Source organism: Callionymus lyra, chromosome 9 (genome assembly GCF_982586985.1).
Source record: "Callionymus lyra chromosome 9, fCalLyr1.hap1.1, whole genome shotgun sequence".
NCBI classification, from domain to species: domain Eukaryota; kingdom Metazoa; phylum Chordata; class Actinopteri; order Syngnathiformes; family Callionymidae; genus Callionymus; species Callionymus lyra.
In genome coordinates this window covers 7,604,011-7,618,766 of record NC_141826.1, presented here as the reverse complement: position 1 = coordinate 7,618,766, position 14,756 = coordinate 7,604,011, and the positions used below count along the sequence as shown (strand labels likewise).

Genomic DNA, 14,756 nt, shown 5'->3' with positions numbered 1-14,756 from the left:
AAGCACCGCCCAACAACAACGCCTAGTTTTCCTGGAGATTAAATCTTGTTTACCATAACCACCCCCACTCTGCTGTGAATGGTCAAGCATCAAAGTTTGTCACCGCACGTCAATATCTCCAAAGTATCCTCCTCCAAGGGACTAGTTGTATAAACAAAGCGTGTGTGATTACAGCTGGCTGGAGGGGGAGTGAAGTAGACTCTGCTCTTGTAACCTCTCGTTCGTCAAGATTTCAGATTTAATAAAAAAGACTCGTATATGATACAGACGCCACAGGCAAGAATAAAAGAAAGTTGACAAATGGGAACATTTAATTAGTTTGTGCCTTATGTTTAAAGGGAAAAAAAAATGTCAAAACCCAAACGGGATGAACCTCGACATTTTGACCAATCACAATAAATCTCCTGAAAAGTGTTTTCAGTGGGCGGGGCTTAGGCACATTTTGTAATCTAAATATTTCAATGAAAAGAGAGTTTTGTACTAACAGAAAACATATTGATGAGTACAATAGAGGTCCAAGATCTATTTAAAACACACTTAAATCAACATATTAGTTGCCCTTTAATATATGAAGTACGGTTTCAATAGAAAAGCTGATAAAATCAATTCATCTAGAGGACTCCTCCTTAATGAAGCTTCATCAACCGATCACTAACTACAGCCCCAAATTCTTAGAACTTCAACCATCAATTTTCAGTCTTCATTTTTCCCAAATAGCCAGCAATAGATCCAGGTGGAGATTGTAACTCTCACTGAATGTTTGACCGCAAAATGGTGAGAAATTGTAAAAAAAAAAAAAAAAAATACTTTGCCTACATGATGTACCATATTATCAGATCTGCTGGCAGACATGGAGAAAGGGAAGCTCTTTCGGAGAAAGCAAAAACTCTGACTGGAAGGGAGATAAGCACCACGCTGGGAGAGTGTGAGAGCGAATATGAGAATGTGTTTATGAGAACACGCCTGGTTAGCTTTTAAGCGAGAGCCGCCGCCGGCCCGTCATGGTCAGCTATTGGCAGCGTTAATGAACTCTTGCTGTGAGCCAGTATGTGACCGCGCTCGCAGCTTTCGCTCGGCAAAAAGGAAGATTTTAGGTGAAAGGTTTATCGATCGGAGAGCCTCATCAACTTGGTGTGAGGATGTCAACAGGCTGGCCCGATCCTGAACAATTCCCTCTCCGCTGCACATCAGGCAGAACTATCGACCCGCAGATATCCAGCAGCACTAACGCATGAAACACATGCTACTGCAAAAACAAGCAATTTGACGCCAGTCTATACAGGGCACGCAGTTTTTAACAGGCTCCATTCAACACGCCTTCCTGCCTAAATGGGGGAAGTGGTAAAGAGGAAAGGCGGTGACATTGATAGCAAACAAAACTGTCACCTGAGAGCCCTGAACAATGGATTGCTTCCAGGATGACAAATAACTCTGATTTACCACAGTGGAAAACCAATCAAAAAAAAGACCTGAACGTGTATATCCCTCTGTATTTAGCGAATAAATCGGATTAGAGTAAAAATAATCTCATAAATTACACACGTCTTCCCTATTATGACACATTCTAGCTGATTCTTGCATCAAGGAATACAACCAGATATTCGCTAAATGCTATGAATATGACGAAAATCTTCTTAGCACAAAGTTGACGGCATCGCATATATTTTTGGCCTTACCTTAATAGTGGTAGGCATTCTGGGTGAAAACATGGTTGTTATTGTTATTTGGTGAAGCTTCATGAAGCAGTTATTATGTAAAGATTCCTCTAGATGGCACTCTCTGCCCTATAAACAATAGTCTACTGTACAGCTATTCAACTTAAGGCCTTTCAAGCGATTTGGACTGACCCGCGGCCCATTTACCGCTAAATAATGAATGCAATACAAAGAGCCGTTTGTAGCACTTTGCAAAAAAGTCTTCCGGCAAAGGCTGCTTTGTATCGGTAAGCCAGGCACAGTTTAGATAATGGCTCTCTCAAGAAGTTGAGAACAGAAGGTTTACAGAAGAACGGACAGAAAAAAACATCTACACAAAGCAAATGTTCGAGGTATTCCTATGGGCCGTTTGTATTATGTCTGCGGCGTAAACAAGGAGTATAACCTAAGGAGACACTTAGCTGTTGCTATTTCAATAAATACATCCTTAATAATTTACAAAACCGTGTATCTATTTTTCATCTGTTTGCCTAACATTCAATAGAAAGTAGTTAAGTTAAAGGAGCTAGGGGGGTAAACATTTGAGACATAGTTACAACAGCAACAGTGGAGTTGCTCCGGATGTCCAGAGTATCCTGGATAAAAGCTTGATCTGCTCATAGCATGGTTGGAAAGAATGGATGATATGTGAAACTAATCTATCTGGATTTTGAGCAACAATGTCGTTCATTTTCTTTGGACTGGAGGAAGCCTCTAAGTGGACATTGGCAGGATAAGTGGAAACTAAATTGTGAGACTGCAGGTTAAGCTTTGTTGCATCAGCAAAACAAATTCCAAAATAAAAAATAGAAAAGTATAACTCAACTGCAGTTGTTTCTGAGACAACAGCTGACAGGTGAGCAGAGACTCACTGCAACATTGGTGCATACATATGGAGTAGAAATCTCCTCCATTAGCGGCGACGTTTAATGTCAACCCAGTTAAGTTTGAATTGTGTCACGCTGATGCATTTGAAATGTTTTTTTTTGTTTTTTTTGCTATTCCTGCGCGCTTGTCAGATGGTTGTCAGATACTTAGTGGATTATTACTGTCGTCGCAGAAAAACACAGCTGTCTCTCTGTGGTGTACTTCAACCTAGCATACAGTCTCACGTCGTGACTGATGTGTGGAATTGATAAAAGCATGAATATGAATACCTGAGTCCTCGGAGTCCTTGCTGTCCGAAGGATCCTCCATATCGTCGTCAGACATCTCCATCTCTTCCTCTGGACGGATGTCCATCAGCTGCTCGTTGTGCATGTTTCTGATGTCCTGCAAAACAACAAAGCAAAGGTTAAACCTAATAACTAGACCCGGCATAACTCGTTCTGAACTAAACAATCCCAAACTCCTGAAAGTCCATCGATAATGTCAGGCACTAGTTGTTAGGAACAGATCAGTGGAGAAGAAAAGAAGCACGAATGAAAAGATTGCTCTCAGAGAAATAGCTCAATTTCCCAGCTGGCACTGCAACAGGGCAGATGGCAGAACAATTATTGCCAGACCCGGCAGTTCTAGACATAATACAGTGGAAGATGGAGAGAATGACAGCTGTAGTTCTACTCAAGGACATAACATGACTTCAGAAACACAACACTGTCCAGTTACTGCAGTATAACGCAAGTGTGGAGACAACACAGATGTAATGATCCGCCTTGTTTCACTGCTTCTCACCTGTCTAGTACAAAAATTAGTGGGCAATAAACCTAAAGTGAAAGAAGAGCGTAGACTTTTACTGTCGAGGAGAAAAACAAACAAATTGGGTGCACGCTAGCATAATGGTTAGCAGAGTTCTTAGACCGCTTAAAAGGTTTCTGAAGGACGCACAGTCTTTCTGTGTAGTGAGTTTGTATGTTCTTGATGTGATTGTGTGGGTTAACTTCCGGCAATCTGTTAGGACCCCGGGCTTGTTAGGGAAAGGAGAAATAAAAAAGAAAAAACAGATGTCATTGGTTTTAACAGCAAAAACATGTTTTTATTAGGGAATACAAAAGCAAGAAGCAACTCCGGGAGGAAATGGAAACAAAAGGACATTCTCAAACAAGGTTAAACTTGATCTGAAGAAATTGTTAAATTGTGATTTTTTTTCCAAAGTCCTAAAACATGATGTGTGTGAGTGAATGGTTGTGAGTCTCTGTGTGCCTTGTGGTAGTTTGACAGGGCGTCATTTAGTAGCTGGGATAGGCTCCAGCCCCCTGGTGATCACAAAATGGGAATAGCAAATGAATAAGTAAAGAATAGCACTCTCTGCTCTATTCTATTGAAATGTGATTAAACCCAAGAGTCCCATTGTAACCTGCTGAGTCATCAGACTAAATTACCGATCCATTAGTTCCCGTACAAGGGTTTGCCACAACAGTTCGGTCTCCTTCACCATCTTGTACGTCATCCTTTACCATTCCTTTGCCCCTGATGTCGTCTTTTATCACATCCAGAAACGGATACAATAAAATGGTTGAGGTTAAATCAAATTTTAAAAAAAATGCATTTAACCGACATAAAATGTAAAGAATCATTAATAGTCAAAATTTAGGGATAAAAAAAACATGCGTTACTTGAATAACCTAAAAAAATATATAATAATATGACCTGGGAGACCATTACATTAATTGCACTTCGGTGCCCAAAAAACCCAACTTTCTTCACTCTTAAATCTAAACTGTACTCCAGATTTAATATAGTCAGCTTCCAGAGTGTAATAAACATTAATCCATTTTGGCAACAAAATCGTTTTTTTCTTTCTTTCTGCTTAGTCTGTTGTTGAGATTGTCAGGAGAACACTAAATGTAGAGAAGTCTAAATCACCCTTACTGCGATAGTTACTGAGGGTAAGAAGCGAAGGATGGATTATCTCAGTGCTTTTTACAAATAATTATAATATTTTTTCTACCTTAAGCCACGGATTTGCAAAAATCCAGACTTTTGTATCATCTCCTCTTCTTAGCTGTGACACGAGTGAAGATAAGGACAATTTAAACTGTCTACATCAAGGAATCTACTGGTGCAAAAAAACAACCCTGGAAAGCCTTCTGAAATGGCTTAGGGACGTCACAGCTTCCCGAGAGTCTATCAACAAAGAACCATCTGTCAGTTGACATCAGCACTCTGAGCTTATGGCCGAGGTCAAACAGGTATTCCACACACCAACACGTGCAGACGCACAACCTTCTGGCGTGTCTGCCGAACTCAAACCAACGTAAAAACACTGATAGGAAGAGGCAGCTGTTGTCCGTCTTTGCCTGGGAAACTTGGCAAGTCAACATTGTTACTTGCGCCTCCATATTTCACCTCCAGGCTCAAGTCTGCGCTTTGAATGAGCTGCCTCTCAGATGATGAACTGCCCTTGAGCAAAACTACTGATTCACCAACTCCCTTAGTGGCTCTTGACTTTTGCTTTTGTGTGTTTGTCGAAAACTGGGCTGTTAATCGCAATTTGAAAAATAAATTCGACTCCGTTTCAAAATAGAGTTTGTGCTTCTTTACACGTGATTAAAATTCGAAAAAAATATCAAGTTTAAAATATTAGACGATTTGTTTTACTGATGATATGTCTCAGACTGCTAATTTTTTGTTAAAACTACAAATGCATTTAAAGGGGGTATTACCATAACTTGTTTAAAAAATATATAGATAAAATACAGCAGGATGTGAAACGTTCTAGTACTGACTTGCCTGCTAGTAAAAAAAAAAGCTAAATCAAATACTTTCATCACAACTTAAATCTTAATTTATAGACTTGAATTCAAAATAAGTTCTATTCTATTCTATAAAATATTTGAAAAAAGGTGAAAAAAGGAAATTAAATATATATGTAAGAAGTAAAAATGCTTGTAAGTCACTCAAATTGAAGCAGTGGATGCATAAATGAGACAATGTTTGATGAGACGATATGATCATTATTTAACTTTGAAGCGAGGCAGTCAGAACTATAAACTTCAGTATTGATGGATTAGGCTGAGTCACAGTGATCTTTTAAACTTTGAAGAGAAGATGTTCACAAAGACCAAACTGTATATTTATAGGAGTTCTACTGTCTCTGGGTTTGAATATAGATCCAAAAGCCCAATTATTTCTGAGATAGCTGCTCTGTTCTGTTTTAATTTGGCACCAGTTTTCAGCTGAATGCGTCTTTGTGATGAAACCGTTCTTGTTTTAAACCCATGGGGCTGGTGTGGAGCAGGAGGATTATATTGGAGGTGGTGGATGCCGATCAGAAAGTCAAAAGACACAGAAAGAAAAACTACATGAAAAAGTTAAGATGAGTATCAAGACTTTTAAGGGAAGATAAAAAGATACCTTTTTTTTATCAACATTGTTTTATAAAACACAACGTTTTATCACAGTTCAATGAGGGGAATGAGGAACAAGTGACATCTGGTGAGAACATGTTCTCTCTTTTCTTCCTGCAATTTCTCCTTCACTCTACTCTCCTGGCCGGTCTCAGCAAAAGATATCTAACAGTCGGTTCTGATCGAGGTTTCTTGCCTGTTAAAAGTTATAGGTTTCCTTGCCTCTGTCGCTTATTGTGATTCAATAGGACCTGTTTTTTTTGTCTTGTATAAGTGTTGTTTAAACTGTAAACTGTTGTGAGATAAATCTATTGTGATTTGAACTTTTAGATAAATACAAGAAGTTCTCTTTTCAAAGCTATTAATATTTGATTTGGAGTTTCAAGGAATCAGAATTCAGCTAGCGTATATTTTAGGACATTTATTAGATTATACACCATCAGTTGCCTAATCTGGGTGATTCCTCTACTGAGTTTAAGGAAGGAAATTGGAAAGAAATTAAGTTCAAAGACCAGAGATAAATCTTTAGTTTAGAGCAGGGTGTTGAACTCAATCACTCAAGAGGCAAAAATGACTGATCAGTTGTTGAAAAAAACTCAAACCCAAACTATCTGTGACAAGATGTATACGTTTGATTGCTATATTATTATTTACTTGATCTGTTCAAATGTATTTCTGTGTTTTTTTTCTCCAATTGAATTCCTTTTCATCAACATCAGTTTTAATTTTACTGGAGGTCTCAGGATAATTGTCGAGATCCAAAATCTATCATCTCTATCTTAAACACCGGCATCTTTATTAGTCACAACATCAACTTTAATCTACCTGTACTTTGATTTGAGCCAATCATCTAGTGGTCACATAAAAGGACTGAGGGGGCCGTTGACTTTGACACATGTGGTGTGAGACCGAAGGTTCTTTGTTTACAGTAAATTACCTCTTATTTTTCTCTGTGTGAGAAGGAGTGAAAAACATGGTTTGTTTGAACTGGGTTTGTTTCCCACAACAATTGCTTCTGACAGAAGTTGCCATACGTGGGCGAGTATCCACCTACATGTTGTTTTACACATCTCTGGTCACACTGGGCTCCCAGGTGTACACGTCGTTTGTAGAGAAATGTATGAAGTCAAAACAGAATATGAGTCACGGTGGCCTTGTGAAACAACCTACAACCTTTTACCTCCATTGAGTCGGTTCAACCATCCCTTATGCAAGAATTGACTCAACGGTTGGCTCCCAGAGAGACCACAAATCATCAGGGAAGTTCTGGTGTCAAATATATGATCTGCTAGCGCTTCTTCTGTAGAAGGAAGCCATGAATGAAACATCATCCTTACTTTTTGCTCAGGATTTAGGATCTAAAAAAGACAAATCACAAATCACACCTACCTTTGTAACTGACTATAATGTTTTTCATATAAAAAAAAAAAAATCAAAAGGAATTGATGGAAACTTACCATTTAGCTACGATCAAATAGCGCCCCATTAGACTCAGGACCGCACCGTACTTCAAAGTATTTCATTACAAACAACCTATCATCATGCCAATCAATGTTCCATTTGGAGTGTAGAGGGGGGGGGGAAATGCGTCAGAGTTAGAAAACTGATACGAGACGATTCCTGAAGTTACTCCTTAGATGTCCACCCAGGAACAGGAACATTGATTTGAAGACAGAAATTGATGCTTGTGCAGATTTACCTGTGGTCTGGACCCCGGGAGGAGGTGGAAAAACCCACGGGAGGAGTTGGTTTTTCTCTCATGATGCAGGTTTCCTTGTTCAATTGTGGGGGGGTTAGGGTCTAAAACTGTGTCTGGACTTTTTAAGTTAAAGATTAAATTAAAAAAGAGAAACAAAAAGCCTGTACTGCAGCTTTTCTCTTAAGAGTTTGTGACTGGGATTGATGTTCTGGTGTCGGGTGGATTTTCAAAAATCTAAAATATTTGAGGTTGGGTAGCTTTTCTTCTTCTGGACAAAAACACTAGGTTTGAAAATTCATATCGGTTTGAAGTAAAATGCTAACATTGTCATACCTTATATTTTGTAAAGTACTTCAAGCTGTTTCTTTCATCCCAAAATTAATTTCTGCAAATATTGTCAAGGCTATGAAGGGGACTTTTCATGACTATGTCTTTAAAATATGAAGCAGGAAAAATGGACAACGTCTCAAAAAAGTATTATTATCCGAGTATATAGTGTGATTGAAGTCAGGAGAAAGTGGCAGAGTGATTGCCTCCAGAGATAAATATATATATATAAAAAAAAAAGTTAAAGCAAATCACCAACCTCTGCTTGCTTGCGCCACACGTCCAGGTTCTTGCGCTGAGCTTTGGAGAAATGGTCCCATGCCTTTTGTTTGGAAGCAGCTTGGAATACAGACACAATCTGTTCAACTGTAGCAGGATGCAGGGAAGGACCAGAGGCCATCCAGAGACAGAGAGACGGGGAAGGAGGGCAGGTGGGAGGGAGCAGAGGAGTGAGAAAATGGAGTCAACTAGAGATATGAAGAACTGCATGTTTTGCATGTGTGTGTTTGCTCATGGGTTTTACCTGTCGATGCATCGCATCGCACCTGGCTGGTCAGTGAGTACCAACTTTTTCTAATCATAGAGGCTCGTAACAGCACCATTAGCATCGCAAATCCTCAACCACCGCTCTAATTATACACTCAACTATCAGAAACGTGGACAAAATATTGAATAACATTGTTCAAACAGCTGGCAGCCACTGGTGGAACCACCACTAGCTGATCTGCTGCCAGCCGAGCAGCTTCAGCAGGCAGGTAATGGTTAACACAGCGACCCAAGAATCCCATCTGCTCATTTATTCATGGAATTTTAGGATTTTTCTAGAACTCTGATGGACTTTTAGAACTAAAAAGGAGAACACAAACAAGTAAGAGGATCTAAGATTGTAGGTCGACAACCAACTATTATGATAAAGTAAATTGTTGTTAATTAAAACAGAGATAAACCACCTACAGTATTTATTATTTTTGCATATTGTCCCTCACAGCTGTTGTTAATAAAAAAAATTCAAGCAGACACTGTAATGATTATAATATGATGAGAAAACAATACTCTAGTGGTTACGTTTTATAATTTTAATTCATTATTGAGACATTTTTCAACATGTAGACCTATGGTTTTAAATTAACAATTTGGAAAACAAATGTTCCCATTCATCAAACTTTAGCATTCCAAATGTAACCCATTTTAATTGTGATTTTAGTGTGGAATTTGGCTTCTCCGAAATGTTTAACTGTCCATTAAATCAAAATGCAGTGTTTTTCTCCCCAAAACTAATCAGGTCTTGATGCTACATTGCTGGTGAAGTTGTCACTGGAGTTTATATCAGACTCCATCGTCTTGATTTTTAATGGAATGATGCAATATGAGGTAATATGTATGCTCCTCGGCCCCCATCATTTTCAATCATCTGTTGCTCACTTCAAATACTGTCAGATGCTCACCCATGGAATCATGACACATATTAGGTATTCCAGAAGAATAAAAGCTGATTTTAGATTTGGATGGTTTTGGGGTTATAGATAAGGCTCTAGGTAAATAGTTATTAATATGTGTATGCTATTTATATCTAAAATCTATAACTTTAGATTTTGTTAAATTGTTTGAGTCTAGCAACAATTCCAACAACATCAACATTCCCAGAACTAAATTTTAAACTGGACCCTCCAGTTTGACATGATTGGAGAAATATCTGCTCTCCTCAATATCTGCTCTCCTTGATTCAGAATAAATCAGAGATGATTTCATGGTCACTCACTTTCTCTTTCTCGCTCCCTCTTCCTTTTCACTGAGCAGCACTTATGAACATAATAATGTTTAGTGGTATGTGAGTGTTCTGACATTTACACACAATGTTTGGGAGCAAGGAGGCCGGCTTTAGAAAATAACAAGCTTTTACTTTTTTTCCACCTACATGAAATGTTATATAATGAACTGTCATGATACAATAAGCTCTCTTCATTCAGGTACATTTGCTTTATGTTGTGACAAGACTGAATTATTTTTCATCGAGTGGTGTCAGGGGTGAAGACAATAATGTTTTTTTTTTTAAAGTGGAAGAGCTAGGTGGGTCAATAAATGATGCGAGGATAAAATGTCTTTACAGGTGGAAGTTTGTTTACGTATTGTAGAATCTAAATATAATGGTGTAAAGTAGAAATGAAAGGTAGTGTGTGAGTGACATCTTTGATTGTATTCATATATATTTATTTAAAACACAAACTGTAGCCGTTTAGGTGCAAAAGAATAAACACCAACTACTGTTCGATTATACAAGGCTTAAAAACCCACTTGACTTGGACAATATGCCTCGTAGATGTTTGGCCGCGAACATTTACAACATAACAGACCAGAGATATCATGTTTAGATGTTATTAAAATGAAGAATATATGAATAACCGCACTGACATCTGTTTAATGGAATCATGATAATAAAATATTGACTTGATTTGTTATTGAAGATCCTTTAACAGCCATCCCTTATGCACACCTTTAATCTCCAGCAGAAACAGAGGAGCTGGTTAATGATCCTTTACTAACACAAGGATATGAACGTTGGATGATGCCTTAAAGAGAATTATTACGACTGAAAGATTTTAAGGATCTCTCTCGCTTCAGGGATGCGTTGATTGATGCGAGCTGCTCTGCATTACTATATATTTGAAGTCTGACGTTAAATTCTTCATCATCTGTTCGTCTCTGAACGCTGTTTCATGTTGTGTCCATGTGGTGGGTCTGTTACTTCCGTCATCATCTCTGCTGAGATATCCGCTAGGAATGTATCTTTAATAAAACCCAGTAGTTAATTTAAACCTTCTCTCTTCACTGCATCTACTGGACATGCAAGTGTTTATCTTTATTTGTCTTATGTTAAGAACATTCTTCATTGCTTTTGTTGATTTCGGAAAGAAAATTGTACCTATTTTATCTGTTTAACCTGTATTGCTAAAAGTATTGTCTGCTTGTAACATGTATGCTAATGATAATTAGCAACAACACAGCTAGTGCTAGTCCCATTGATCGTGTGATGTCATTTTATTGAAGCAAAAAATTATTCTGCCTACAGTTTAAACATACACATGATTTATCTCCAAGTATAGCAAAATTACATCCAGAGGTTTATGAGCTCCACAAACACAGAATAAACCACAAATTGTGGAGCGAACGTTTCCTGGCAGCTGATGTCAACTCGCATCTTTCATTTAGATTTAAAAATGTCTCTCTTATATTCAGACCGAGGTGATGTTTTTTTTTTAAACGAAAGAGCTCTGTTGGACTAAAGGGATAATTTGGTCATCGCAGCTGTCATGATCTGATAAGGAATTGCTTGAAGAGCGATTCATTTCGATTTAGGATTTTGAAAGGCTGACCTCTCAATTTTAAGTTGGAAGGAAAATTGGAATTCATAAATTAAAAACACTCATTTTCCACTGACTTGACCCTTTAAAGTGTCACTTTTAATAAAAAAAAGCAGGGTACACAGAGGTTTCAAGGAGTCAAAACCCTTTCTTTTCTCCAAAAGAAAGCCATGGAAAGGAATATGTCCATGTGGGAAGTGGACTGCTAAAAAAAAGTGCCCTTTCTCACAGAGTAACTCACCACATTTGCGCTTCTATTAATTTATTCACCCGATAAACAATAAGGGTAATCAAATGCTGGATTTCTGGTTTCAAGGCTGTTTATCTTGTGATGAATATGCATGTGCTGGGATATCTCAAGGGCCTGAGGCAGGGCTGCAGACCAGCAGCAGCAGGGCCTGTATACTTTCCCTTTGGCGATCAAATGAGATCAAAATGTATGTACATATGCCCTGTAACCTAACGATGTTTGCGGTTCATGTATCTAAACAATGCGGTACACGTGTGACATGAAAGATGACGTAGCTGGGGTGCAATTCTTTGTTTCCTCGGTTCGGCTGCAGCTCTCTCTGCTGCATGTATTTTGAATAATGATGTGAAAACACAGCAGAGGATTGTCAAAAACAATTCTAGCCGATATAAAGCGCTACCTTAGAATTTAATCGTAATTTTTTCATCCACCGCTAGTGGAATTGGATTGTGTCTGGCAACAGGAATAATGAGCGCCTACTCTGGATTTGGGGGTTCTTATCTAGACGAGCATCCCTCAATTGATGGTCTCTTAAAATACCTTAAAATAGGACTTTGCTTCATGAAGCTTCAATCAGTCTATTTCTAAATGGAAGACACCTTGTGGTAAAAATTATTTGGAAAAGTCAGGAATTTCTTCATGTTGAGTCAGAAAAAAAGAGTTGAGTGAAGGTTATAAAAATAAATCATAAAAATTGCCAAAACAATTCAACTTGTCCATGTTTGTGCACACTAAATTCACCTAAATATATTCATTATTCTTTAAGAAAGAAATTTAGATGTTAAGTATTTTAAATCTTTCTAACTGAGCTTGTTGCGATTACGTTCCGAATGCGATTATGTCCTGATTTTCCAGTAGCAATTCTAACTTAATTTGGGACTTAATTGTCAATCTGATCTCACAAGTGGCAGCAAGTGACAAAAACACAACAAATTAATTTAAGCGTGTCGATTTTTGAGAAAATGAACAACAAAGACCGCAGAAATTAAAAGACAATATTGTCTCGTGATCAAATAAGCTGTGAAAATTGAAATTTATTTTGAGTTTGAGTTTCATAAATGGTGTCATTAATGTTAAATGAACAACTTTTTTGGAAGGTACCACAGTATATTTTTAGACTTATAATACTAACAGTATTGGATCCAAGAAAACTTTAGGCTGTAGGAAATGATCATGGATTATCTTATGTAAAGATGAAACACTCTAAACATAGTATCTCTAATTGCTGCTTCAATTTGCTGTCAACTAAGAGGACGCTGTATTATAATAATCATCATTTTTCTTTGCAATTAAAGTAGAAGTGGCAAATGGTCAAGGTGACAACTCAACTTCATCTCCTGACAATAATGATTTTCGATAGTTTTATAAGCAGCTGCATTTAATTAGAACGCTCTTAGATAAGTTGAAGAAAAACAAAGTAAAGAGCAAAAGAAACCTTACCTTATCTTAAATCTAAGTACCCAGTAAGTTATTATAGGTTACTGTTGACAAAAACTGAGATTTGTACTTACTTGTTCTGGATTGTCGACACCACAGACAGACATGACTTTTCTTTCATTGTGTGTGTACAAATAAAAACTTACACCAGAATATGGCGGCATCCACATCCTTGATTAACATTTATAAAACTCAAACACGACCTTCGTAAACGTAAAGCCGCTAGAATGTGTCGGGGTCAAGACTCACATTGGGCCAGTATTCCAGACAGAGCGTTCTTAAACTTCTCTTTGGCTTCCTCCATCTCCTTCTCGTGTTGACTCTTCTCGCTCATCAGCCGGCGGATGTGGCTGTTCGAGGACTGGATCATGGAGTAGAAGTTGTTGGCGTTTCTACGGTTCACTTCGCCCCTCTCGAGCCAGGTCGAGAGCACCCGCACGGCCTCGGCGAACTTTGCATCATCTGACAAAAAGACACAAATTACAGTGAGCAGATCTACACAAAAAAAGCAAGAATGTTTTTGGGGCAACCAAAAATCAACAAATTTGGCAAAAAATAAATGATTACAGGTAAATGAATGCATGTGGCCCCATTCTGCCTAAACGTCCTCATTACATACTGTAACATTATCAGATTATTTGTTAATTCTGTAAAAAAAAAAAAAAAAATCGGAATCCATTCACTGTACTGTGTCTGTTGTTGTCTTCCTGTGGTTTATTGTTTTTGCCATCTGAAAACTTCAAGGATTGATTCATTTTAAAAGGAAAACTCAGGAAATAGATACTAGAAGAAAGGTCACATGATTTAAATTTGATCTTATATGGTCTTATAGACTCTTGTCCTTGAGCTTGTTGACATGTTTGTGTTCATTTGTATGAAATGACTACTTTAATTAAAAGAAAAATAACACATTTATTAAAAGGATAAAAAAAAAAAAAACCTTCACATCGATGTCATTGAACATGCAGCCACATATTCCTTTATCATCAATAAAATTGAGGCATTTATTGTGTCTCATTTTGTGCAACAGAATCAGGAGCTGCTGTTCAGAATCTCTGGCTGTGAAACAAATTGGCAGCATCCATCTTTCCTATACGATTGAGCGGCTGCTCGGAACAGTGATTCGACCAAAACAGTCCCAAAAATAATCATCTCTATAGACTCCAGGCCACAACAGTGAAACTATAAAAAGTGTAACGCAGATGGTGGAGTGTCAGGAAGTTACAACCACTTTGTAACCTGTGACCAAGACCTGGAAGTGGCGCTGCTTATTAGAGAGACAAGGTTGCTCTTGCAAAACCGATTGAGAGGAAGGAAGACAAGAGCGTGAAGAAGGGAGAAGAGGAGAAGGAAAAAAAATCGTGAGCAAGTGCTCGGTGTAAATTGACGAATGATGACCTGTGAGGAGAGCACCTCAAGTTCTAGCTCTTCTGTAATCTCACACTTCTTCATACTAGTTCCCCTGAGAGATGTACCTTTCGGTTGTCTCCGAATTTGTAGTATTACTGCACAAGGAACAGTCAAATCATGAGGTTATATAATATGTAATGGAATGAAATATTATAATGTATAATATTATATGTAATAGGAAAATGATTACACGATCTGGAGCTTGTAATCCATGCATTTGTATCTTCTCGTTTAGACTATTGTAACAGTTTATTTTGATGTCTAAACAAGAAGGATCTGTCTCGCCTGCAG

General features: G+C 37.9%; 1 protein-coding gene across 2 annotated transcripts in view; it reads right to left on the bottom strand.

Annotated features, from left to right (window-relative positions):
• enox2 (ecto-NOX disulfide-thiol exchanger 2) overlaps positions 1-14,756 on the bottom strand; it is a 161,279-nt gene that overhangs the window by 19,554 nt on the left and 126,969 nt on the right. For both annotated transcript variants that reach the window (XM_087799682.1, XM_087799683.1), the window contains 3 exons: positions 13,305-13,517; positions 8,269-8,375; positions 2,852-2,966 (listed from right to left, as the gene is read on the bottom strand). In XM_087799682.1, coding sequence (XP_087655808.1) covers positions 2,852-2,966; positions 8,269-8,375; positions 13,305-13,517 — 435 coding nt within the window. The remainder of the gene's footprint in view (positions 1-2,851; positions 2,967-8,268; positions 8,376-13,304; positions 13,518-14,756) is intronic.